We start from the raw sequence: 26459 nt of genomic DNA, 5'->3' as shown, positions 1-26459 counted from the left end.
TTAATGCTTCAATAAAACAATGAAAAATAATTAAAGTTTATTATTAATTTTATTTAAATTTTCATAGTTTAATTCAGTTTGTTACTATATATGTGTATTCATGTTTAACATTAGCAACGTTATCCCCTGTGTTTATAACATCACGGTTATAATAAATGCTTGGGACTCCTTTTGGAGCCTCTCTTTGAATAGTGTCTAGTTCCATGTAACCTCCACTCTCCTCAGGCTCAGAATAGTCATGCAATCCAGAGTAAGAATGTGTTTGAGATTCTTGATTATCCAAGCTTGGGTTGGTGTAGCTATAATAAATGATTGATTTATAATTATCTATGGTATTTCAAACGCATAAATAGAATTTTCACAGTTTTTTGTATATCTTTTTAATCAGTATTTTTGTTGGGAAATATACTATATAAATTAATATTAATTTTTTTATTATTAAAATCAAAATTATGCAACTTCTAAAAAGTCTGACTGATTTCAGGTAGAACACAACCAGTGTCTCAATTTTCCTGAAATTCTTTTCATTTATTTATTTATTATTATTTTGTTTTCTTTTGTTTATTATTATTATTATTTTTTTTTTTTTGGAAATGCTTCTATTTTTTTAAAAGATTTTAAGTTAGAACCTTTATGAAAAAAGAGGTTGGAATATAGGACAATAAACATTTGAATATAATATTCCATATAATATAATGTTAAACAATTATTACACCTGTATTAGATAAACATATATTAAAACCGTTTGTAAGGTAGTTTATCAAGTGAAAATTAGCGTTCAATTTTGTTATACTTTAATATTTCTTTACAAAAATAATTAATCATTACAATAAAGGAGTCAGAAGATGACGTCATACTTTTTAACATAGTACTATGTAAGATGAGTTATATTACAAAGTTATAACTTTGTGAAATATTCTTCTAAAAATGAAAGATTGCATTTGATTTCCTATGTTTTCCTTTGTTTAAAAAAAAGGCAAAATCAAATTATCCTAAAGTTATCTGTACTACATAATATATTCTGTCTGAATGGGTCGTAAATAGACCCAATCATGATTTCTTTTATTATTGGTTTAAGGTACTGATTAATTTGACAAGACTAGACGTATAAATATAAGAATAAAAATTCAGTACTTACTTTGAATTCTCTGAATCTTTCTTTCGAAATTTTCTTCTCAACAGAAGTGCAACTACAACCAGCAAGAAGACAAAGAGAACAACACTAAGTATTGAGATGATAATGAAATAATTAAAGTAATTATCATCTGTGTTGTCCTTTCCTGATAAGTCATCTAGGGTCTTTTCACCGGAAGTTGATGTATCTTCTTCCTTTGTTGTGCCAGGAAAGGGAGATGTGTTGTAAGTTTCTAGAAGGAGTAAATCAAAGGAACAAGCATATATGTTTGACACACAACACTAATTAATTGACGAAATTACATACTAAAATTACTTCTGTTGAATTTTAAAAGAAAAGTATAGACATCACATAATAAGAAAATAGTGCAAGCTTGATTGTAAGGCTTATAAATCTGCAAAAGGAAGATTGAACCATTTCTCAGCCTGGATGAGAAAAAAGCGTTTTCAATTATTTGAATAAAAATCCATCTTTTCTAGCATCTTAACATACCAACACTGACACAATCAGTAGATCTTTTACTTCCCGTGGTCAGAGTCCCCTGGTTCTGTGGACATTCTGTACAGTTCCCTGGTCCCTCAGTAGCTTTGTAATGGTGAAAGGGACAGTCCTGACATGGCTCATATCCAGTAAGAGAATACTTCCCTGCGGGACATGAAGCTGTAAAAATAAAAGGTGAGATTAATATAAGGAACTTATAAGGTTACATGTATATGACCATCATATTCATTAATCTGTGATTACTAAAACCAATAATTACAAGTTCGATTGTAGCATATTCCTAAGAAAAGAAAATTAGTGCTTTACAACTAACAAACATATCTTACTGAAAAGTTCTTATGACAAAATGTATAGTAGGGTATTTTTTCAACAATGAGAAGAGAAAAGCGTTTGTTTGAGGTTAAAAGGCTTCGTGGAAATGTGATTTTAATAATTTTTCATACGATCCTAACCATTTTTCAAATATATACAAAATGCTATCCCATTATTATTAAGACATACCAACACTGACACAGTTAGTAGAGCTGTTACTTCCAGTGGTCAGAGTCCCCTGATTCTGTGGACACTCTGTACAATTTCCTGATCCCTCAGTAGCTTTGTAGTGATGTAGAGGACAGACCTGACACGGCTCATATCCAGTAAAAGAATACTTCCCTGCTGGACATAGAGCTGTAATGGTTTTCAAAAAACATCGAATGATATTTAATTTTCTTCAATGATAAAAATAAGTTTATTTAAAATATTTCGGTGACAGAAAATTTTGAAAAAAAAAAGATTTTTAAAAGTATTGTCCACCTATTATATCTGTACAATTTGAAAGGCTTGAGCTTCCTACAGATACTGTGTATTTTTCATCAGGACATCTTATACAGGATGTAGCCCCAGTCTGATCTTGGTAGTGATTCAGTGGACATATACTACAGGGAGCAAATCCATCAAAGGAATATGTACCCGTACTGCATTTAGCTAGAACGATACAACACAATTCTAATATTATTAAAGTTAAGATACATGTATTTATATTGTTGAATTTAGTTTTCTGGGAGAGATTTTCATGGATTTTTAGAATTCATAGGACAAAAAGAGTATAATTTCTTTGAAATAAGTATTATTCGAAAAAAAATTAATCCCGCAAATTCAACTTTACAATATTTTACCACCACCAACTTTATCTCAATAATGAATGACTTACCGATACAACTCCCGTTATTAGGTGAACCAGCACTGGCTGTCTTCCCTCCACTAGGACAAGCATGGCAGTACATGTTGTTAACCCAGTAAGTGTTTCTTGGACATAGATTGCAAGGGGGCATTCCACTGGTAGAATATGTGCCAACTACACAAAAATCTGAAATTTAAAAGAATCAAACTTACACCAACTTAGTGCTTATTCTAGTTATGCGTACACTTTTTGAGGTTAAGCAATAAAGAAATAAACATTTGAAATACTAGTATATCAATTTTTCAACATTTGTCAATGATGTTTGTACGAGGGTTGTCCCGTAAAATCGTGGACAAGTTGTCCGGTTTGAAAAATAATCATCATTGCGTTTTGAAATTTTCACTACTCTTTAGTACATATAATATGAATATATATTGCAAATTTCAAATAGATATATGCATAAATAAACAAATTTTGATATTTTATGTTATATACTGTATCGCCCTACGGCGCACGGATTATAACGTCAAATTGTCTAAAACAGCGTCACGTTAAATGTTTTCTAAAAATAAAGTTGGATAAGCCTCACTTAAATTTAGAAATTTTACTGATTTTACCGACGTGAGTGTTTATAACCAGTTAAGGAACCAATGTGGCACACTCATGAGATCTTCTGATGATTTATTAGCAACTTACGGACAGTATTCTCACCATCATTCAACTAACAGAAAATCTCATATCGACGTGAGACAGTGACCGCGTCTTTTGCTACTACAATGGCAGTCTGTCCGTATGTTTTGTACTACCCGGGGAATGGATCAAAAACACTTCGCTAAGAAAACTCCCATTTCATTTATATTTTAAAGATATGGTGATATTTTTCATATTTTCTTTCTTCTGTTTTCATTTAAAGTCTCTTAAGGTACCATTACAACATCCTAATCTATCTGAACTGTTCTCCGGTGCGCCGTAACGTCATCAAACGTCGCCATTTTTCGTATGTTGTGTTTACCACTTTCCCATTTCGAATGCTCAGACAACTGCCAAAAATTAACCAAATGCCTTGAAATTTTCAAAAGGACGACAGAATTGATTAAGGAATCTAATTAGGACAATTTTCATCCTAATCTTGAGTATTGAAAACTTTTATTACGAATTAATACTTGTATATTCTCTTATATAACCTTGTGATTTTTATCGTGCGCCGTAGGACCGTACCCTGTGCATATTCAAGCAGAATAAAATTTTTATTTTTGCATATATATCATCAAAAACATTATGATACACTTAAATATGATGAATAAACATTTACTGAAAAATTCAGCTTAGTGCGCCCATTACTTTTCGAGAAAAGCGCTTTGTCCACGATTTTATGGGACAACCCTCGTATAGCATAGTCCCAGTCCTGACTCATGGCCTGGATAATTTTTAATTTCAAAGCTCCCTTATTTTAACTTTTGCAAACAGTTATGGTCTATGTTTTCAGGAGTGAGTATGACAGTTCATGACTCTTGATATATCTTTTATGATTTTGTCTTCCGAGGAGCAGGGAGGGGGAACAAGACCCATGAAATTGTTTTACCACAGTACTTCAGACGTACAAAGTAGATGTGGACAAAACTGTTCAAACATACACACAAATGGTCAATATTGGTTATCTAAGTCCACGTAAAAGTTTCAGAATCATTTATCAAACGGAGATATGCACAGTATATTTCTCCTTAGTGTTTAGACATACCAACACTGACACAATCAGTAGAACTGTTACTTCCCGTGGTCAGAGTCCCCTGATTCTGTGGACATTCTGTACAGTTCCCTGGTCCCTCGGTAGCTTTGTAATGGTGAAAGGGACAGTCCTGACACGGCTCATATCCAGTAAAAGAATACTTCCCTGCTGAACATGGAGCTGTTGAAGTAAAACGTTAGCTTAAACATAAGTTCCCTTTATATGATAATAATATCTATTAATACGTAATTAGGCCGGAATTAAAAATATCTTTGTTTCCCCTAACCCGACCCCACATTCTCAAGTTGATTGGTAGGTAGGTAAACAATTTTATTTCCTGACAGCAGCTTTGAAAATACATTCTAAAATTTAATGGAAAATTACCTTTATAAATAAGAAAAGTACAAAAAAGCGATTTGTGAACAAAATGCTAAGTATCGTACATATGCCGTTTAAAAAGCAAAATTCAGGATTAATTAATTAACAACTGTTATTTTGTTGAACTTGTGAAATATCTCACGCCATTAAATTTATATAAAATGAATATAATAGACAAGATTCTCAGATACGCAAAGAACAGACATAAGAATATATTTTATCAAACCTTCCGTCAGCCTTCAGAGCTTATAGACGATCAATGTATTTTCTAGGGTCATGAGATTTGCAGTGTTTCTGGAGCATTTTGCTTTAAGAAGTAAGTGGCTAATTTTAAATCGCAGGTTCAAATCCCAATGAGTAACGTTGGGACCATAAAACTTATGTCCAGTGTCGCAGAAGATGCTGGCTCAAAAAAGATCCCCACTACTAAATGGCAAAAAAAAAGCTGCTGAGTACGTCTAAATTTTCAGCAATGGGGAAATGTTTAAATGTCGTCCTAACAAATCTCGAAGGGATTAAAAGCACAAAAAAAAAAAAAAAATCTTCAAGGGCCTAATTAAAGAAAAATACACTAGACGTCTCAGGAAGCTGCAATCATGATCTCAAAACTATTGGGAAAGAGTAAGTTAACAATATTTAATTGAACCAAACCGAATCTACATATGATAAAAATGAAATGTACAATGTCATAATCACGAAGTTTAATCACTAAATAAAGGCATGAAGAAAAGACATCTGAATTATATTTATCAGGGTGAATATGCGGAGTCTGACATATTTACAACAACTCCTATGGTTCCATAATGGCATATAGTAAACATACTGGTTATTAGACCAAAACTCAAATTAAATAAAATGTAGGGAAATTGAACGATGTGTTCACTAGGTGGGCCCCTCGTCTACTCAAAAAGTGAATCTTACCATGTATCACGTACCTTAAATTCAAATACAGGTTTGTTTGTTTGTTGTTTAACGTCCATTTCAAAAATTTATTCACTCACGTGGAGACGCCAAGACAAGACACCTCCGAAAAACTCCTAATTAGTCATGGTATACTTTATTATCGAATCGTTTCAAGAGTGAAGAATTGTAATTAGCTAAAAGCATAAGATTGAGACGTCGCCATTGTTTTATGAAGAGATAATGCCCTGTAATCACATCTGGACGTCATTTTGTTTCCAACAAATGCTTGAAAATCACAGTAGAACAATGTCGGCCGTTCTGATAAAAACTGATTTTAATGAAATTGTATTTTATATAACTTGGATAACAATAAAAAATATTTGAATCATCTTATTTAAAAAATCTTCATAGTCGGTGCGATTTAATTGGGTCGGTCGCGTTAGGGGAAACAAAGGTAATTTTTTATTTTGGTCTTACTTAAACCAATATACATGTTCGATTGCAGCATATTCACAAGCAATGAAAATAGTACTTTACTGAATGGTTTGCACAATACAAATCTTACTTACAAAAAAATCTTACTTAAAGGTTTTTATAACAGAAAATGTTTAAGTAATGTATTTCTTATTTCTTAACGACGAGAAGGATAATGCGTTTATTAGGTTGTGAATCTTTGTGTAAATGTGAAGTTAAAAATTTTGCGAACAATCTAAAGAAAATGAAAATCCACAAATCTTTTTATAAACAATTGAAGCATGTTTTTTTCTCACACGAAATAATATAATAATAAGAAGCACATTTAAAACATTTCTTTTATGAAAAGTATTAGCAAGTAAGTTGCATTTAGCAACTTGAACACAGAGATTCTACTTATGCAATTTTAATGGGACCATTCCTCATTAAAATAAACATATAACTTTAGTTAACAATGCTTTGAATGTCATTTAGGCCTGTAGTGGTTGCATGTCTACCAAAAGTGACTTATTTTTCTGGCTAGTCAATGCATTGTGATGTCACGAAATGCGTCGATTTCCTCATATTCTGAAAAAAGTCTAAAAAAAACCAACCTCTTTTTTTAAAAGCTAAATTCTAATATTTAATATAAAGCGCAATCTCTGATATAAAATATGCAACTAATATATTATAGAACTGTTTCTGAGAAATACAAGACATTTTCTAAGATCAGAGGGTGTCCTCTTATTATTTTTCTTCTCTGAAAGTAATCAAATATATCTGTTTACATGAGAATTCAAGAACATTGTCATAAAGTCTGTGTACCAGGACCTGGTGTTTAAGGAGAAAAACTTAAATAGGAAATGAAAGTACTAAGTCTCTACTCTGTCCTAGGTTGCTTTCAAAAGCTAACAGGATTGTAATTCTTTTTTGAATCATATTTATTTCATATATTTTTAAAACTTTAATCCTTAACTAATAATTTGAGTTATATTAAGGAATTTCTTAAGGTCGTTGATTTTTTAAAATTTGAAACTAAATTCATTGTTCACAATAGTCATTTTGAGAAGCAGAAAAAGAGTTGTTTTTATACACTGTCATTCCGCGAAAATTATTAAATAGTCCTTGCCTGATTTCAAACTCAATTTACTATTTCTGTCTCAAATTGTAGAATAAATAAAAGTAAAGAAAAATATGATCTTGTCAATCTTTTACATATTAATTTATAATACACATAAGCAAATATACGTCGAATATTTCAGTCAGAAACCAGACAAGAATCCCTCTTCAAACTTCAGCCTGGATTTGAGTAATTTAAGTTTAATAATTGCAGACCTTTTGTTTGTATTTTCTTCGAAGATTTTTTTTAAATTGTTCAATAGCATTATATTTATTTGATTTTGAAGTAATAGAAGGTAAACTTTGTCATATAATTATTGAATTATTATATGTTGTTTTACGTTCCATTTGAGAATTTTTCACTGGTATCATGATGTCATCATTCCCGATAAAGGACTTGAATATAGACCTCTACTAGGCACTCAATGCCATTGAGCGATGAGGGATCTACAACGATCCATCACCTTCTGTGAGGGGAGGGGGCAGCGTTTTGAGATCTCATCCGAAGGATCCACAACTTTAACTTTAAAGAGCTTAGCGCTTAGCAAAGAAACAGTCGCTAACATTTTTATAGACTGTGGGTTCGAACCCATAATCTTCCAATTTAGGAACGAGTGTTCTACTGACTGAACATTTGCGACGGTATATTGCATTATAAATGAGCTTATTTTCAAGCATACACTTCTTTATGTTTGAATAACAAATTATTGAATTGAATGCGAATTATTTTTATTATTGATCACTTTTATACATAAATATTTTGTGTAATGTTATCATAATCCTTTTATATTTTTAATATTAAAAGCTTCTTGTCAAGGTACAAATTTAATCTGATTTACAAAAGGTAAAAATTTATTTTGATTTACATAATCTGTTATTTACATTATCAGTTTCAAATAAAAACAGACCTTTACATCCACTGATATCAGGAACGCCATTTTGTAAATTTGTCTTAAAACCAGTTGGACAACTTTCACAGTTGGTTGCATTCACCCAGTATTCATCTGTACCACATGGCTTACATTGTGTCATTCCATCACTTGAAGTGAAACCAGGTGGACATAAATCTTTAAAAAATAATAATGATTGAAGATATATTCTAAGGAATTGATGAGAAGAAAAAGAATTAAAATATCTATTTGATATATGGCAGCTTATTCCGTGGACTATATTACAAAAATATGAATAGACGTGAATTAATATTTCTATTGTAGATTTGGTTTTCATGATAAAGAGCACAAGATATTATACAAAAAACCTGGCAAGGTAAATACATAGTAAATTCTATATTAACCAGTAAATTAAATTAACATAGTAAAACATTTTATAACCAACAAGTTAAAAACGTATTAAAATCTATAATAACCAGCAAATTAAATACAAAGTGTTAGTAAAATATATCCATACACTAAGTAATTTTTTAAGTTTTTTCAAACTGTTAAAGAGTTTTGTATCAAAAATTAAGGTTGGAAGACGTTTCAAACTCTTTTCATACGTATTTTAAAGCAATTATATTGCAAAAATGTATCACAAATTGAATTTTTAATATCTTATACAGATACTGACGAGACCCACGAATTCATGTCCACCACGGAATATAAAATGTAACATACATAAGTACTCATTAATTCTTGATCCACGAAATCAAATCCCCACGAACCAAAAGATTTTCCTCAAACCACGAAAATTTGACCCCACGAAAATATGTGATTTTACAGTAGTCATTCTTTGACTTTCCCTATATTATTGTCATGATTGAGGCCTTTGAAAACATCCCTACAGCCTGCATTGAACTTAATTTTTTTTCTGATATATCTTACCTATACATGCAGATTTATCATTCCTTGATACAGTATTGGTTGGACAGGTTTTGCAAAAAGTTTGGCCTTCTGAATCCTGATAGCGGTCATCTGCACACAATACACAGTTTGTGCCATTAAAATACATCCCTGGTGGACAGTGTACTAGAAAAGGATTTTAAGGACATTTTAAAAAGTGAAAAACATATATAACATATTTTTACTCTTTCCTTATACCCGGTATTCACATATGCTACTCAATAACTACTTCATTTACAGTCATCTGCATTAAGATAAAGGATTATAGTTCTGTGAATATTACACACAAAAAAATTTAAGAGTGATAATAATTGTTAATGAAATATATGGAATTTGCAAATAGCATCCAAGCTCACAAGTGCATTCAAGTATGATGAAAATCAGGATCAGAGCAAAAAGGCACCCAAAAATTAGATTCAGATTATGTGCCATGGAGGAGTAATCATCCTAGCCCTTCCTACCGATCGCATCAAAACAGAAACTAACCACATTGTTCACTGCTCCCTGATGTTGTAGGTTTAATAAGTACCATGTTGTCAGAGCACTCGTTTCCAGAATCAATCTCTCTTATGCTTTTAATAGATACACTTGACTGTGTTCCTCCATCACAAACAACAGTATTATTATGCAGGAAATAAGAGGGATTGTTATTTACTACAATGACCAGTGATCCTAAACATGTAGATCTCGCACCATCAGAACCACTTGCGGTAAATTCTCCACTAAAGACAGTTGTGATCTGCAATAAATTAAAGTTATAAATTCTTTTTACCTACAACATCATTTACAACGATCACAAGACATCCAAAAATTGTCTAATCATGTACATTCTTATAGCATCGTCTTAGATTCAGTAGGGGTATAAGAGATCAATAGGTATGCTTGCATTTCAATAAACATATTATAAGCATTTGATGAAATTTTTAATATAATTTTTCTTAATGCTTCTTCATTTTTGGTATTCTTAGTACTGACTTACACTTAACACTGACTCCCTTTTCTTTTTAAATGAAACCTAGATGTTTTTCTAGATTAAGACACTTATTTTTTATTAGCTCATTAACTTGTATTGTTAATTCGGGTATGAATGATTGTAATATTGCTTTAAAAAATAAATATTCAGTGACATTTGGTTATATGTAACCACATTTGGGGGGGGGAACAATTAATTTACATATCATTGTGCTATTTTTTAATTGCTTATTTATGAATAGATTATTCTGAAGATAAAACACATGATTTTCGCTCTCAAGAACCTTTCAGAAGGAGTTGAAAAATAAAAGTAAAAAAGGAAAGGAAGGCATTGCAGATTAAATATATAAAACATCAAAAAACCTCTTTAACTTGTCAAATCAACTTCAAGCAATTCATAAAGAATCTTTAACTCAGGTTTAACTTATTGTTTAAAAAAGGAAAAGCAACATATAAACCTGATATGCTTTTGATGTTGATGTAAAACTATTAATCTTAAACTTTCCTGCTCCAAAGCCATCACATCTGGTATCCACTTTTTGTGCTATAGTTGTGTTATATACGGCTAGTGAGTTGTCGAAGCCTTGTAAACATTGGGAAGCAGGATGATCCCCTAATCCGTAAACTACCTCTAACTTAGCTTTGTAGGATGGCGATTTTTTCACTAAAGAATAAAAAATGATATGTCTGCAACTTTTAAACGGAAAATATATTTATATATGTAAGTATATTTTTCGCAAATTTTAATCAAAATCAACAAACAAAGTAACAATATCTTTTAAAAACAACAAAATATATAAAATCTTTTAAAATACCCAGAAAATATATATACTCAAATGGAAAGGTTTGATATAAAGGCGAAAATGCATTGCATATTTAAGGGATATAAACTTTAAATTCAATATTATAAGAAAATAAGAATATGAGTTTTCCAAACTTCTCAATAAACTAGATTGGCTATATAAAGACAATCGAAAATTAGGATCACAAAGGAAAACACGCACTAAAATTAAAAAAATATATAGGGAGAGCTTCCCTGTAGATGTTTTCTCCTTTCAACTTATTTGAGGAAGGATGATTTTGAATATATGGTATTGGTACCTGAACAATCATAAGTATGATTCCAAACGAAAAATGTGAGGTATTGTATACATGAACTAAAATTACTTGTAAAATTCGGACTTCACTGTATCACTTACAAAGACAGTCCTCCGGATACATTGAAGCTGACCAGTCATTCATTAATGAACATGTGTATGCCTTTGAGGAGGACCCATCATAATAAATATATCCACTTTTACAAGTGTATGTGCATGTTGTGATTCCACCAAAACTAGAACATGTTTTTTTAGCGTTCTGGACCGGTTTCAAAGTATCAATAAAACAAATTACAGCTGAAAATGTTAAAAAGAATTTTTTAATATTTAATCTATCAGTTAGAAAAAAAGTGATACAAAGTAATGCGTTATTTACTCATCAAACTAATCTAATTTTAATCGGGTGACCCCTATGGAGGTGTGAGAAGATACGTGTGTCTTACTTTTTCGTGAATTAGAAGTAGGTAACTCTACTTCAGTTTTTCACCAAATGAAGCTTCGGTTAGTTTTAAAAGACTTAACCAGCTAAACTCAATTTCCTTAGAATAATACTGACAATTTGGAGTTATTTATTGTTAACAATGATTTCATCACATTCGATATGACCATCTTCAATTAAAGGTGGCTGAGATAACTTTTAAAAAAGAATGTATTTGTGATTCATTGATGCATCTGTAAGGCAGCGCATTACATTGTATCATGGTTAAAGAATTTCAAATTTAGGTCAAACTCCAACGTCAAGAGTAGATTTTGGTACAAAAAAGACGGCTTTAAACAAGGAGCATGTATGAAATATGACAGATCTAGCAACAAATGTTCAAAAGTTGTGAGCAGTGTTAAAGTTTTACACGAATGGGTCTAACATTAACCTCAAGGTCAAGTACCAATGGAAAGGTCTGTCAAATATTACATATGACTAAAATTAATATCACTTATTGTTCAAATGATATGCTCAAGGTAAAAATTTGGTGAATCAAAAGAAATATGACAAATTCTAAGGTAATGGTGAAGAGGTCAAACCATTGGTACCCAGAGAAAAAGGTCTCGAAACAAAATAATTCAAGTGTAAAAATATTAACGTCCCAGTGCCAAACATTCAAAAGTTATAGACAATGTTAAAGTTTGGGCGGACAAACAGACAAAAAATTGACAATCATATAGTACAGGAAGCCAAACGGAAAGATGGATATAATACTCAAAACTATTTTTTCATTTATGTTCGATTACGGGGACCTAACATTTCTTAATCTAGTGCAAAAAACCGCAGGTTAAAGAAGATGAAGCCTTTTTAAATTGAAATATTATTATACCTTTGGTGTAGATAAGAAATGTGCAAGTTTCTTTCATCCCCAACTTATTTTCAAATGATCCAGTAACCCGTTGTGGTTTACCAAGTGTTGAAGTATTAACGAATATATAACGACCAGGATTATATGTTATATTGTATGGAGCACTGAAATAGTAATAATGTAGATCAACTTTGGTGTCTTCTTTGCTGTTTATTGATATCGTAACATCCGAAGAACATAATAGGTCCCGGTTAAGAAAATCTGAAATATAATTTTCAGTGGTTTAGTTGAAATGTAATGAAACAGTGTAAAAACTTTTTCACCGACCTGACGTAAAGAAGGGCAGTTATATTTAACAAAATTTCAGTTTGAAATTCAGAATTTTCTTGATAACAAAGACTTTAAAAAATCATTTTTGCATGTATTGAGTATAAAAGATAATAAAAATATAACTTATACAGTAAATACACTAATCTGTCTTCACACCAGATATGTTATTAATAGACAAAGCTACTAGTGTTTCTTATATTCTTCTTATATTTACATTCAGGAAGTCACATTTTAAAAGTATATAATCAATGATTTAAAAAATACTAATAAATAAATTTCCTATTTTTTCAAAAAAAAAACCGTCATATAAGCTTAGACGGTAGACAGCTTGAAAGATGGTGGTTTCAAATTCTGGCTGCGACTTACCTAAGTCTATGAAAAATAGGAACATTGTAGCTATACTGTCCATTCGGTAAGCGATCGGCACTTTGAAATGAACGTTACGGATCTTCCAAATGAGGCCTTAGAAAATGATTTCCCATATCATAGTCGGTTTTGGCAGAATAAAGATCCCTGACTGCTCATTGACCCTGACTATCAACGAATTATGGTGACAGGTCTCTATGAATATTTTTTTATATAACCAATTTTTTATTATACCTTATCATATAATCCTGAGTTGAATATTCTTCAACAGAACACGAAAGGGACAAACCTTTCGATGAACATTTTCAAAATTAAAAAACGTTTGAAAAAGTACGTTTCCTGATTTTACGTGATCCTATTTACAAAAAATGCTTTTGTATACAATATAAACACTGGAGTTTCCTAAAATGAAACATTATTGTTTCCAGCCCATGTTTTTCGTATTCAATAGATAAATCATGGAGATGAAGATATCAAGATGACTCTTTTTAAGGTGTTTCCACCCTTCCTGCGATGTCAAAGGTTTTCGCAAAATATGTCAATTATATTATATTTATACGTAGTAGAAATATCTTTTGGACACATACTTTTTAATTGGTGAAATACAAATTATTGTTAAGTAAAAGATTATAACAAGAGGGCCATGAGCCACATCACTCATCTGAGTAACTTTGGCCATTCTTTTCTTTAACAGATTCCCCCCTTTGTAATACCTATCTTGACCAATGCCAAAGGGTCAAGTTTCGAACAATTCAGATTCTACATTATTCTAGGATGCTTCCACATAAGTTTCAGTTTCCTATATAATTCTATCTAAAACTCGGATTCCCTTTTGTGACACCGCCCTACCCTGGGGGGTCATGATTTGATGAATTTAGATTCTATACTAACTAAGGCTGCTTCCACATAAGTGTCAGCTTCTTCTGGCCCTGTGATTCTTAAAAAGAAGATTTTTAAAGTTTTTTCCTATAAACTTCAATGTAAAACATATTCCGTATTGTGGCCCCACCCTACCCCTGGGGTCATGATTCGAACAATTTGGATTCAACACTACCCTTAGATGCTTCAATTTTCACAGTTTTTCCTATTTATTTTTCTGTAAAACTTGGATTCCCTATTGTGGTCCCGCCCTACCCCCGGGGGTCATGAACAATTTATATTCTACACTAGCCAACGATGCTTTCACATAAGTTTCAGCTTTTTGACCCGGTGGTTCTTGAGAAAAAGATTTTCCAAGTTTTCTTCCTATATACTTCAATGTTAAATTTGGATTCCCTATCGTGGCCCTGCCCTACCCTCGGGGGTCATGATTCGTTCAATTTAGATTCTACACTATACCACGATGTTTCTACATAAGTTTCAGCTTTTCTGGCCCAGTGGTTCTTGGAAAGAATATTTTTAATAATCCACCCTATTTTAGTATTTTCTTGATTATCTCCCCTTGGAACGGGGACTTGGCCGTTTATTGTAACAATTTAAATTTCCTTTTACCCAAGGATGCTTAGTACCATGTTTGGTTGAAACTGGCCCTGTGGTTCTTGAAAAGAAGTTGAAAATGTGAAAAGTTAACAGACGGACGGACGGACGATTGGAAATCAGAAAAGCTCAAAATCAATTAATTTCTTTATTAAATCAATTATTCAATATCTTAAAAACAATTTGCTAAGTTCAATAAGTCCTTCTCATGTATCTTCATTCAGTATTTTTCTTACTGTAATTCTGATGTAAAATGTTTGACCTGTTCATCACAATATTTAAATATATTTGATATCTGTACGGAAATATTATTTTAGAATTTTTAGCATCAGAGTAATGTACGTGAATCGGTTATCACCTATTTTTACTTTACAGTTTGGTCAGATTAAATAGTTGTTTTAAATGTTGGCATATACAGCTGTACTTCTGTTTAATTATATCTTGCATCTTAAGAAATATGGCAACCTATATACACATTTTTAGATATCATTAGATAATCTAAACTATATTCAGTGGATATAAATACAGTTTTCCTACTTTGAACCATAAAATTGTGAGGATTGAATTACCTCTCACAATATATGTTTTCTTCTCCTACATACCCACATTGATACAATCTGCTGATCTTTTACTTCCGGTTGATAGAGTTTTCCAATCGTTTGGACATTGCGTGCAATTTCCTTGTCCTTGAACAGTTTTGTAGTGATGAAATGGGCAGTCTTGACATGGCTCAAACCCTCTATTAGAATATCTTCCAGCGGAACAAAGAGCTGTATAATTACACAGTTTATAATTAACATTCTGGTTAAAATATCCATGATTCCAAATATAAATGTTTGATTGCTTTCTCCCGAATCAGGATGAAGAAAGGGTCGTTATGTAGGTGAGAAATATTTTTTTAACTGTTTTTTAAGTTTTTTTTACATAATGCATAAAAATAAATGTTAAAAGAAAGAAAAAAAAGATGTTTGACATTTTTAGCAAGTCGGTCGGAAAAAAGCAACCAAACATTTTTTAAGGATTGCCTTATAGACTAGTAAAATACTAGTACTGAACAAGTACTGTATAATAATGCATTAACTAGCTTTGTGTGACAAAACTTCTATCGAAGTTATCAATATCAAGCTAATCTAGAGAATGTATGCTTCCAACCCTTTTATTGAAAAAAAAGATGGTGGAAGAAAAAGAGAAAAATTACAGATGAAGAAATAAAAAGACTAAAAAATGATTTACCTTGACCTTAAGTCAATAAGAGTTTTTTTTTTTTGTTTTTTTTTAGAAATATCAGAATTCATTACCAAATTTTTCATTTTGGACGAAATGGAAAAAAAATTACAGACGGAGAAATAAAAAAACTAAAAAGATAAATTCCTTTAAAAAAGTAAAGGAAATTCATGACTTATGTATGGAATATTCATATCTGACCTTAACTTTGATCTTTGTGGGTTTGGGCCAAAAGGACTTGTGATAATTTTTAGTGGAAAGTTTTAAAGGCTTTTAAAGATTGGAGTTAAAATAGGGGAGGGGGTGTGCTAAGACAGAATGTTTCCTTTACACGATATTTATTCGAAAAACTTTCATGTAAAATTCATGCAAATGCTATGTCAAACTGGCATTTATTTCCCTTTTAAATAAATTTCACACGTGTTGTTTTTCCGTTTCTTTCTCATGCAAAGAATTCTTATGAAATTTATGTGAAATTGATAAAAGAAAAATCCACTCAACCTTCTTTACCTTGTTTAAGAAATATGTATAACATACCTTCACACCCACTTATATCGGAAATCCCATTTTTCCCAAATGTCGAGAAATCAGCCGGACAGCGTTCACAGTTGGTTGCATTTACCCAGTATTCATCTCTGCTACATGGCTTACATTCTGTCATTCCATCACTTGAAGTGAAACCAGGTGGACATAGATCTTATAAAAAAAAATTAATGATCGGAGATATATTCTAAGGCATTCATGCGCGGATCTGGGGGGGGGGGGGGGTCGGGAATTTGTAATGTTATTAAATTTATATACCAAAGCAAGAAAAAAGTTACCCTAGACCGCCCTCGGAAAACGCACCCCACCCCACCCCTGGTAAACGGAAATTTGTGTGAAATTGGTATGAAATATCTAAGGTTTGAAGCAACAGAAGTCATCAACTTCCAAGACGCCAAGCCAAGAAAATAATATTTAATTATATATAATTTAATTCTACTTGTGACACGCCATTTGATTGGATAAAAGATTTTATCCATTTTGGATAACATAACTTGCCTACGTCACAATGAGTTACGTCAAAAAACGTATTACTCCGCTTGACGTTACTTTTAAAATTTAATCATTGTGAAGCCTTATTCTGGGGAGAAAATTATCTCATTGTCTGCACTGAAATTAAATTATAAAGAATGAAGCTGATTTCAACTTATATTATACGATATAACAAAACTTGGGGCAGTTTACGCTTTTTTATAAACCGCTTCGCGGTTTATAAAGCGTAAACTGCCCCAAGTTATGTTATATCGTATAATATAAGTTGAAATCAGCTTCATTCCTTAAATAAACATAACAGGATTGGACAGCAGACCCTGCATATATAAGTCCGCATGATATTCCATTAATATTGTCTCATCGGCGAACTCATTTATCAGAAAGCCAGTCTAAAGACATTCCGGTTTTTATTCTTAATTTAGTTTCGGTCCAAGAACTTTTGAAAATTCTGAAATTTAATCTAATTTTCAATACTTTTCTGACGACACTGTATCATTTAACATATTTATGCAACCATCAGTCTGTAGCACAACCGTAAGATCATCGGTAGTAGTCATATTTTTCTGAAATGAAAGTCTTTTTATATCATTTACGCTTTTTATTTGAAAAGCTAATATTTCTAAAACAAAAATAAACGATAGAGCAAGTTTAACACATAGCAAATTCTATAATAATCACCAAGTTAAAAACATAATAAAATATATGATAACCATTAAGTTAAATAAACAGTATAATCTATAATATTTCCATTTCTAATTTTTTTTCTCTGCGATAACTCTTTGAAAGTTGTCGGAGTTTATTTCTTGATAATTCTGCCGGAATGTAAATTAGGCAGGTCGATAGGTCAGGAGCTAAGGAGGCCTAAAATGCATGCAAATCTCGTGCGCATCTGTCTCTGTGTGTGACGCTAAGGAGGAAAAATATGCATGTAAATCTCATGCGGCTGCCTAGGTGTTCGGCGTCATTGGGCGAGGACTATTGAAATTGGTTTGGAAGTCCTCGTGAAATTTAAGTCTATATGTCTACATTTTTAAAGTCTTAATCTACTATTTTATTTCACAATGAAATGAAAATATAAGGGATTTACTGTCTAGTTAGGAGAGTATGCCAGGGACATCAACAATAGTGGGAAACATGGGATAATTTTAGCATAACACGTTATGCAAATTATCCCATGTTTCCCACTATTGTTGATGCCCTGGCATACTCTCCTAACTAGACAGTTATTCCTTAAATAACCACTATGTTAAATAGTTATAAATACATAGTAAAATCTATGATAAACAACAAGTGAAATAACTAGTAAAATCTATAATTACCAGCAAGTTAAATACATGTACCTAGTAAAATCTAGTATAATAATGGAAACCAGATACAACAATGGTTGTAACTTTAAAAGAGGACTCTTTCTTTTGATCATGTGTATCATTTGAGCGTAGAATAATATTGATATATAGTTTTTTCCAGGGGAAGAGAAAATGTTTTGATAGAATTATAGCATATTTATTTCAAAATCTACCATTGTAAGTCCCAATACCATGGTTTGCAATATAATCCCAGTAGAACTAAACAATATCGGTAGAGGCCTGTATAAATGTCATGTGGCAAATTTTGTATTTACTGCCACCCGGTAAATTCAAAATTTGCAACATGACATAGCCATGCTAATAATTTACCTCTTGTATGTTCAAACTTAAGGTTTTTTTACTATATCTGACCCACGTTTACTGAGTATTTCTTCGATTGTTTGTACAAGAGGCTTTATTGTTCAAGTATTGCAATTGTAAGAGTTCTGTATCAAAATCTATAATTGGAAGAGGTTTCAAATTCTTTGTAATAAGTATTTGAAGGAAATTATATATCAAATACATATCACAAAATGAATACATGTGTATTAATATTTATACTGATACATGTATTCTTTCTTTGAATGCCCATAAGGTATTGTCGTGAGGCTTATGAAAACATCTCTACAGTAAGACCTCTTACCTATGCATGCAGTTTTATCTTTCCCTGATACAGTATTTGTTGGACAGGTATTGCAAAATGCCTTGCCTACCGAATCCTGATACAGGCCATCAGCACACATTACACAGTAAGTTCCATTAAAATATCTCCCTGGTGGACAAAGTACTAAGATAAATAAAGGACATTAGTGAAAATGCAACATACGTCTAAATTAAACTCAACTCATTCTAATCACATCTGTTAACCACTTCATCTTCAAATACATCGAAATAACAGATAACTGCATTGAGATAAAGGATAATACTTCTATGATTACTATATAAAAAATCTTAAAATTAATGAACATTATTATTAATGAAATATATAGAATCTGTGAATAGAATCCAAGCTTAAAAGCCCAATCAAATAATGAAAATCAAGAGCAGAGCACACAGGGACCTCCAAAACATCAGAATCAGAGGTAGGATCAGGTGCCATGGAGGACTGGCCCTAGCCCTTCCTACCGATCGCATCAAGACAGACACTAACCACATTGTTCACTGCTCCCTGATGTTGTAGGTTTAATAAGTACCATGTTGTCAGAGCACACATTTCCAGAATCAACCTCTCTGATGCTTACAACAGATACACTTGACTGTCCTCTTCCATCACAAACAACAGTATTATTATGCAGAAAACTGGAGAGATCGTTACCTACTACAACGACCAGTGTTCGCAAACAAAGGGATCTTGACTCATCTGAACCAGTTCCAGTAAATTCTCCACTAAAGACAGTTGTGATCTACAATCAATTAACGTTATAAGTTCTTTTTAAATATTACATCACTTTCGACGACCACAAGACATCCCATAAAATTTTTAATTAAGTCACTTATTTCTATAAGTTCGTTACGACAAGAATAATTTTCTGTTGTTTATTTGGGTTTGAATGATTGCAACATTGCTTGGAAAATACCTGATAAAACACATGATTATAATTCTCTAGAACCACTCGGGAAAAGTTGAAAAATAAATGTTAAAAAAATGGATAAGAAGATATTGCATATTAAATGTATCGAAAAACAGCATTCCCAAAGTATAAACATTTCACATATTGATTCTTTAAACCGTGTTTAACTCACTGTTCAGAAAAGGAAAAGCAACATATAAACCTGAAATGCTTTTGTTGTTGATGTAAAACTATTAATCTTAAACTTTCCTGTTCCAAAGCCATCACATCTGATATCCACTTTTTGTGCTATAGTTGTGTTATATGCGGCTAGTGAGTTGTCGAAGCCCTGTAAACATGAGGAAGCAGGAAGATCCCCTAATGCGTAAACCATCTCTAACTTAGCTTTGTAAGATGGAGACTCTGTCACTGAAAAATTAGTAATTGATGTTTATATTGGTATATACTGAATTTATGATACAACATAAAATAGTACACATTCTTATAAAAGTAGATATGACCTCATACATTACAGTATATCGAATGTGAAATAAAGAAAGTGAATTGGATAACAGAAATCTTTCAATTTTCAATAAGGAACCATAGGCGCTCCCCATGTTATTCTGTAAGTGTCGAAAGATAGGTATTTATAGATCTAACCTTCTATACCCTATACCATAAGATTTTATAGTGTAGAGGGGGTAGACCTTATATATATGGCACGCCAAATTCACAAAAATGAGCAAAACATAGTTTCACAGTCGATAAACTAGGTTTATCGGTTGTAAACTATAGTTTACGGACTGTAAACTATAGTTAACAACGTTAATCTATATTTTACATCTGTAAACCATAGTTAACACTATAATCTATGTTTCACAACCGTAAACTATACTTTACACCAAAAACAATCATTTGCGATTGCAAAACGTAGATTATCTGATAAATACAGTTTCACGATTTGTAAACTATAGTTTACAAACCGTTAACTATAGTTAACGATCTGATAAATATAGTTTCACGATTTGTGAAACTATGATTAACAACTCTTAACTACAGTTTACGATTGTAAACTATAGTTTACAAACGTGAATCTATGTTTATCAACAAAATCTATTGTTAACGCTTATTACAGACGGATAAACTTAGATTAGCATTCGTAAACTATAGTAAACAACCGTTAAATATAGTTTTACAGATGAAAACTATACTTAACGAATCGTTAACTATAGTTTACGGTTTGTAAACTATAGTTTACAGTCGATAAACCTAGTTTATCAATTGTGAAACTAGGTTTAGCTCATTTTTGTGAATTTGGCGTACCATATATATACTTATCTTTCGTCATTTATAGAATTAAATGGGGAGCGCCTATGTAAGGGATCGGAGAATGCTAAACACTTCTGAGTTAAAAATTGATTTCTGTGATCCAGTAAATATATTGTACAAAATTATGGTATATATCAGTTTGGAAAATGAATTGTATTAATATGTACTAAGCTTTAACAACTATTTAATCTCTCTCTCTCTCTCTCTCTCTCTCTCTCTCTCTCTCCGTGTTTAGTACATGTACTTTTTATCTGGCAATAAAAGTAATTAATTTTCATTCTGTTATTTTTCATGTAGTAGAAATTGCTTTAATACTTTCTATACGTCAAATTTTACTTTAAGAAACATTCCGAAATGAATACAGAAACAATTTAATGATTGGACATTTTTAAATTTAAATTTAAAATTTTAAACATAAGTTATGTGAACGACAAAAGGTTTTTTTGTATCATGATCCAAGTCATTTGTTTGGCTTATGCGTAACCAATAGCAAGTCGGAAGCACGTGTTTTTACCCCCCCCCCCCTTTTGAAAGTCGGGTTGCAATTTTTTCTTTCGACAATTGGCGAGAAACTGCCAGGTTTTAAAATATATGAGGCATGAAAATAATTGCTAAAACCTGTTGGACATTTTTACTTGTAAAGTACTTCACTAGTTAGTCTAGAACTATATTAATCATGGTATAACTTACGCAGACATTCTTCCTGTTTAAAAGAAGGAGACCAGTAATTCTTTCCTGAGCATGTGTACGTTTTCGATGATGATCCATCAAAATAAAGATATCCACTGTTACATGTGTAAGTGCATGTTTTGTTTCCATTTGAATCAAAACATACTTTTGTAGCATGGGCATCTGATGATAAACTCTCAGTGAAACAAACTTCAGCTGGTAAGATAAAAATAAAAAATGTAAAATATAAGTACATGTAGTTTTAAAAAGGCTTGTACTAAACCCAATTTTCCAAAATGATGTCTTTATGGAAAATCCTCAAACAAGACGTCAAACTACAATCAATCATTCTGACTAAAAGATAGGTAAACAGTCAATCCTCATTTTGTTTGCAAGTCATTTTATTTAATTATCAATCAGGTTAATTCTATCCGATGTGTTCAAAGGTTGGAATCTCTGTCTTTTGGTAGACAGGTATGACTAAATGCATGTACATTTTCTAATATGCAATTTCTTGGTCAGTAATTATATAACATATACTCTCAGACTGTCCACTCCAAGTTGTAGACTTACTAGTTATCTGTCAATGGCATGTCTCGATTTAAAAAAAGGATAGAAAAATATTAGAAAAATAAAAAAAAGTTAATAAAGGAACACAATCATATTTACCCATCCGTATTCCACCATATTTACCCATCCGTATTAGTTGGAATACCAAGTCTCTAAAGACTACATAAATATTGTCAATGAGGAATCCAGCATTCTTTTGATGTCAATTATAAAGTGTTTGCATGTAGAATCAGATTGATTTTAACACAGTTATATTTTGTTGATGGCCATTCAAGGATTGAGATACGAAAATTTCCAAATTTCACTTTTATTGAAGAGGCAGTTGTCTGTGATATCAAAGAACATAGTTTTATCGTGAGAAGTACCACGCCCCGGCAATGTTCTTTATTTGAAGGGATTTTTATGATGGTACAGAATAATTGCTAGCTGGTATTTGTAAACAATGGCCATAAGATGAACAGCAGTGGCTAACATAGAAAGATTCATAAAAAAAATAATAAAGTGAATATTTTACTTTTTACCTTTGGTATAGATCAGAAATGTACAGGATGGTTCAATCCCCGATGTCTTTTCCAGTGTTCCTGAAACCTGTTGTAGTTTACCAAGTGTGGAAATATTTACAGTAACATACCGGCCTGGACTATATGTTATATTGTCTGCGTCACTAAAATAATCATATAAATCAACTGTGGAGCCTTCGGTGGTGTTAATCAAAACTGTTAAGATGGAAACACACAGAAGGGTTGGCTGTGTCATATCTGGAATAGAAAATACAAGTTAGATCAATTTCAAGTTGGGCATCCTAGCATTAGAGTTCTTCAGAAGATTGTTTTCAAAAGATTTTTTTGTTGTCTTTTATTTTCAATGAAAAAAAATGAATACATATGTTGGTCCACCAATTGCGATAAAACATGTTTTCAATGTAGTAGATACAATACAATAATATCATTTGATGTTATAAATCAATCGGTGATTATTGGTATTTTTATTTTATTCGTTCAAATTTATATATGGTTTGTTTGTCATTTATGAATATTAAAATACAAATTTCTCTAGGATTATGAATACATTCATAGTATTGATAAAGCATGTCATAATCTGACTTTTCTTCTTCACACTTTCCCTGTATGTTCCAAATTTAAGAATTTGACGAGTACTCTTAACCACTCCCAGTGGACGACAAATTGGACAAAGAATTACTGAGAATGTTTGTAAATCATCAAGTATAGTAACTGTACAAAGAAAATCTGACAAAATAACAAAACATTTGCTTCCAGAAAAAAATTGAGAAACATATCATTAAAATATGAAATTTCCGTGAGTTTCGACCAAGGGGTCAAATTTGGTGGTACCCAAAGAAAGAAATCCACCTGTGGAATATTTAATCCATATAGCCCTATCCACTCAAAAGTTATGAGCAATGTTAAAGCTTTTTTTTCTTTCATTATTGTACCTTATTTAGAAGAATTCTTCATTTGCGAAAAAATTCTAAACAAGATTGCTTTCATTTATATCTAAGAAATAAAATCCACATAATTAAACATTGGGGAGGCCATTGTAAAAAAGAGTAAAATTCATCATTGTCAAAGTATTATCATACATACCAGTCAGAACCTTTAATTCAGAATCTCCCAATTTGTCAACATTGTTACTAGGACTCATTCCCACTCTTATCTGCTTAATTAGAAAGAAATAAAATATGAAAATAACGAACAGAATACAAGCTCAAAGTTTATACAATACAAAATTGAGAGCAGAGCAAACATATGTATTGAATGAATGTTTCGGGGAAAATCCCACTATATAACCACTTCGTTTCTCTCTTCCATTTTTTACTGGTGTCCACGTCAAGCTAGGTGTATTATTTGTTAGAATGGGAAAAATTGATATAAATTTGATATTTGCAGCAGCTCAATAAATCATTTTCACGGCAGAAGTATCCAAATCACTAGCTATATACCTTCCCACTTTTCAAGCGGGGTATAATATTTCAAATGATTTTTTGACCTGTGCTTTTTTTTAAAATCTCTCATAACCCCAATGAATATATGACGCATGCTAGTTAGCGAAAAAAAAAACAGAGCGTTTTAAATTCAAAGCCTCGTAACATAATGCTTTTAATTGCGACTGAACAAATCAAGCACAGAAGTCTCAGTTTCACATTTTTAAAAACACTTAACTAGGACATTTTCTAATTTATTTATGGAACGCGGAAGTCTGTCATAGTGAAATAGAGTCAAATATAAAGCTTGATAAGTCTTCTATAAAATGATCGGACAGACCTTTATTAAATTTTAAAAAATTAATCATTTTTTCCTTTGTTTGTAAAAGATAAATAAAAGCAAGAAAAGTCTTTTTGACAAACTCTTTAGACAGGAAGAAACGATTCTAATCGACTCACTTCTATTGATATTGGGTACTGATACTTTGTTTTATTACATGAACTTTTTTATTGGTCCCCTACCGGTGAATCCGGAGGGGACTATAGATTTCCTCTGAGTCTGTCTCTGTTTGTCTAGCTGTCTGCCCATCCGTCTGTCCCTCTAAGTCTGTCAGTCTGTCCTACTTAATTTTCCGCATTTTTTTCCCCAAATGCTTGCAGATATTGAGCTGAATTTTTGTGTGAGAGTGTATCTTAATGAATTAAAATAAAGTTTCAATTTGGTTTACATATTGCTTTCATGTTTTTTTTTTTTTTTTTTTTTACAGGAATTACGACCTTTTCAACTTTTCAAGGCTTTTTTTGCATTTTTTTTTCTAAATGCTTGCAGATTTTGAGCTGAATTTTTAAAAGTGCGACTTCACCTTGATGGGCTACATGTATATACAAATTGTATAAAGTTTGCATTTCGTTCCGCTTCATTAATTTTTGACAGAATTTTATAATTTTAAATTTTACAGGGAACCATATTACACTTACCGGTAGGAGACTAGTATTGGTAATGCAATACTCTCAGAATGCTTGTTTTACAGCAATTCATAAATTTAAAAGAGAATCTGGAAGATTTAATATTTATCTCACTCGCCAGTATTATTTAAGACATTGTATATTATTAAAATGATTATTGTACTGAATTAACTGTATCATCTTAACTAACACTAGGAGAAGAACTTATACAAGTTTCTTTTCCTTTCATGTTAAACAATAGAATATCCTCAAATCATACTTTTAATAAGATTTTTTGAAATTTTGCAAAAACTGTATTTAAATATGAAGAAAGTACTTACTTGGAAAATGACCAAAATCAGCAGAACGATACAAGGGCAATCCATCGGAATTTCTCTCGACGTTCCCTTTAGATTAGAGTTGCTAAAAGAATCGTTTTTATTTGTTCACGGTTTACTGCACATTTGTAATAAAACATCATAACCACCCAGGACTCGTGTAGAAGCCAAAGGATTTTAATTTCCAACAGTGTACTTCCTTAATAATATATATACAGTATTTAAAGCTTAGTTTGTGAATTGTCAATTATGTTTTTGTATATTATTCTATCAAATATATTTGTTTTTGTAAAGATTATCACTACACTATCACTAATTATCTAATTTAACTTGCCATATGTGTAATACGTGAATGCAATTTATGTCCATGCTGAACTTGAAATCCGTAGACTTCTATATTAATACGATTTGTCAAATAGTGGGGATTTTTTTTAAAATTATAGATTGTAATTATAGAACTGTATGCTCTGCAATGCTGCGTAATGTTAACATTATATAAATGGTGCCTGTTTTGGAGGGTAACAGTTGAAATTGACACCCCAAGGAAAACCATTGTCAACCGACGCGTCAGCGGAGGTTGACAATGGTTTTCCGAGGGGTGGCAATTTCAACTGTTACCCTCCAAAACAGGCACCATTATTTTATTATACTGAATGTCTTTTTAAATTAAGTCAGCAAAAAAAAATCCTCGATCATTTTTACGTTCACGTTTAAAAAGCTTTCAAACTCCTCGATACTTCTAAAAAGATTTACTGACCTTTTTATT

General features: G+C 31.6%; 1 protein-coding gene across 6 annotated transcripts; it reads right to left on the bottom strand.

Annotated features, from left to right (window-relative positions):
- Nucleotides 1–11: 11 nt before the first annotated feature.
- Nucleotides 12–25774, bottom strand: LOC134261288 (proprotein convertase subtilisin/kexin type 5-like). Of its 6 annotated transcripts, XM_062743727.1 has the most exons (22): nucleotides 25697–25773; nucleotides 24073–24142; nucleotides 22990–23226; nucleotides 21920–22114; nucleotides 20124–20329; nucleotides 19501–19753; nucleotides 18994–19137; nucleotides 16507–16665; nucleotides 15348–15515; nucleotides 12595–12834; nucleotides 11387–11581; nucleotides 10646–10851; nucleotides 9702–9954; nucleotides 9198–9341; nucleotides 8286–8444; nucleotides 4537–4704; nucleotides 2829–2984; nucleotides 2432–2602; nucleotides 2138–2305; nucleotides 1628–1795; nucleotides 1139–1367; nucleotides 12–299 (listed from the first exon to the last, which is right to left on the bottom strand). In XM_062743727.1, the coding sequence occupies exons 1-22, from the start codon at nucleotides 25739–25741 to the stop codon at nucleotides 74–76; spliced, it is 3960 nt and encodes a 1319-aa protein (XP_062599711.1). In that variant the 5' UTR covers nucleotides 25742–25773; the 3' UTR covers nucleotides 12–73. The 6 variants fall into 6 exon arrangements, with proteins under 6 accessions (XP_062599711.1, XP_062599712.1, XP_062599713.1 ...); XM_062743728.1 differs by lacking the exon at nucleotides 4537–4704 and having other exon boundaries at nucleotides 25697–25774; XM_062743729.1 differs by lacking the exon at nucleotides 2432–2602.
- Nucleotides 25775–26459: the final 685 nt, after the last annotated feature.

The sequence above is a fragment of the Saccostrea cucullata genome, unplaced genomic scaffold (assembly GCF_032062105.1).
Source record: "Saccostrea cucullata isolate Sc308-1 unplaced genomic scaffold, CSIRO_AGI_Scuc_v1 ctg2622, whole genome shotgun sequence".
Classification (NCBI taxonomy): Eukaryota; Metazoa; Mollusca; class Bivalvia; order Ostreida; family Ostreidae; genus Saccostrea; species Saccostrea cuccullata.
The sequence above is the reverse complement of the archived record's forward strand: the minus strand, read 5'-3'. Positions and strand labels throughout refer to the sequence as shown.

Bases quoted from the DNA above. Each gene is read 5' to 3' on its own strand.
- LOC134261288 (XM_062743727.1), bottom strand. From the start codon at position 25,741: ATGGATTGCCCTTGTATCGTTCTGCTGATTTTGGTCATTTTCCAA. The intron at 16,666-18,993 runs GTAAGAGGTCTT...TTTTTTTATAAG, and splicing joins AGATAAAACTGCATGCATAG to ATCTATGTCCACCTGGTTTC. The intron at 11,582-12,594 runs GTATAATAATAT...TAACATTTTCAG, and splicing joins ATTTCTTATCTACACCAAAG to CTGTAATTTGTTTTATTGAT.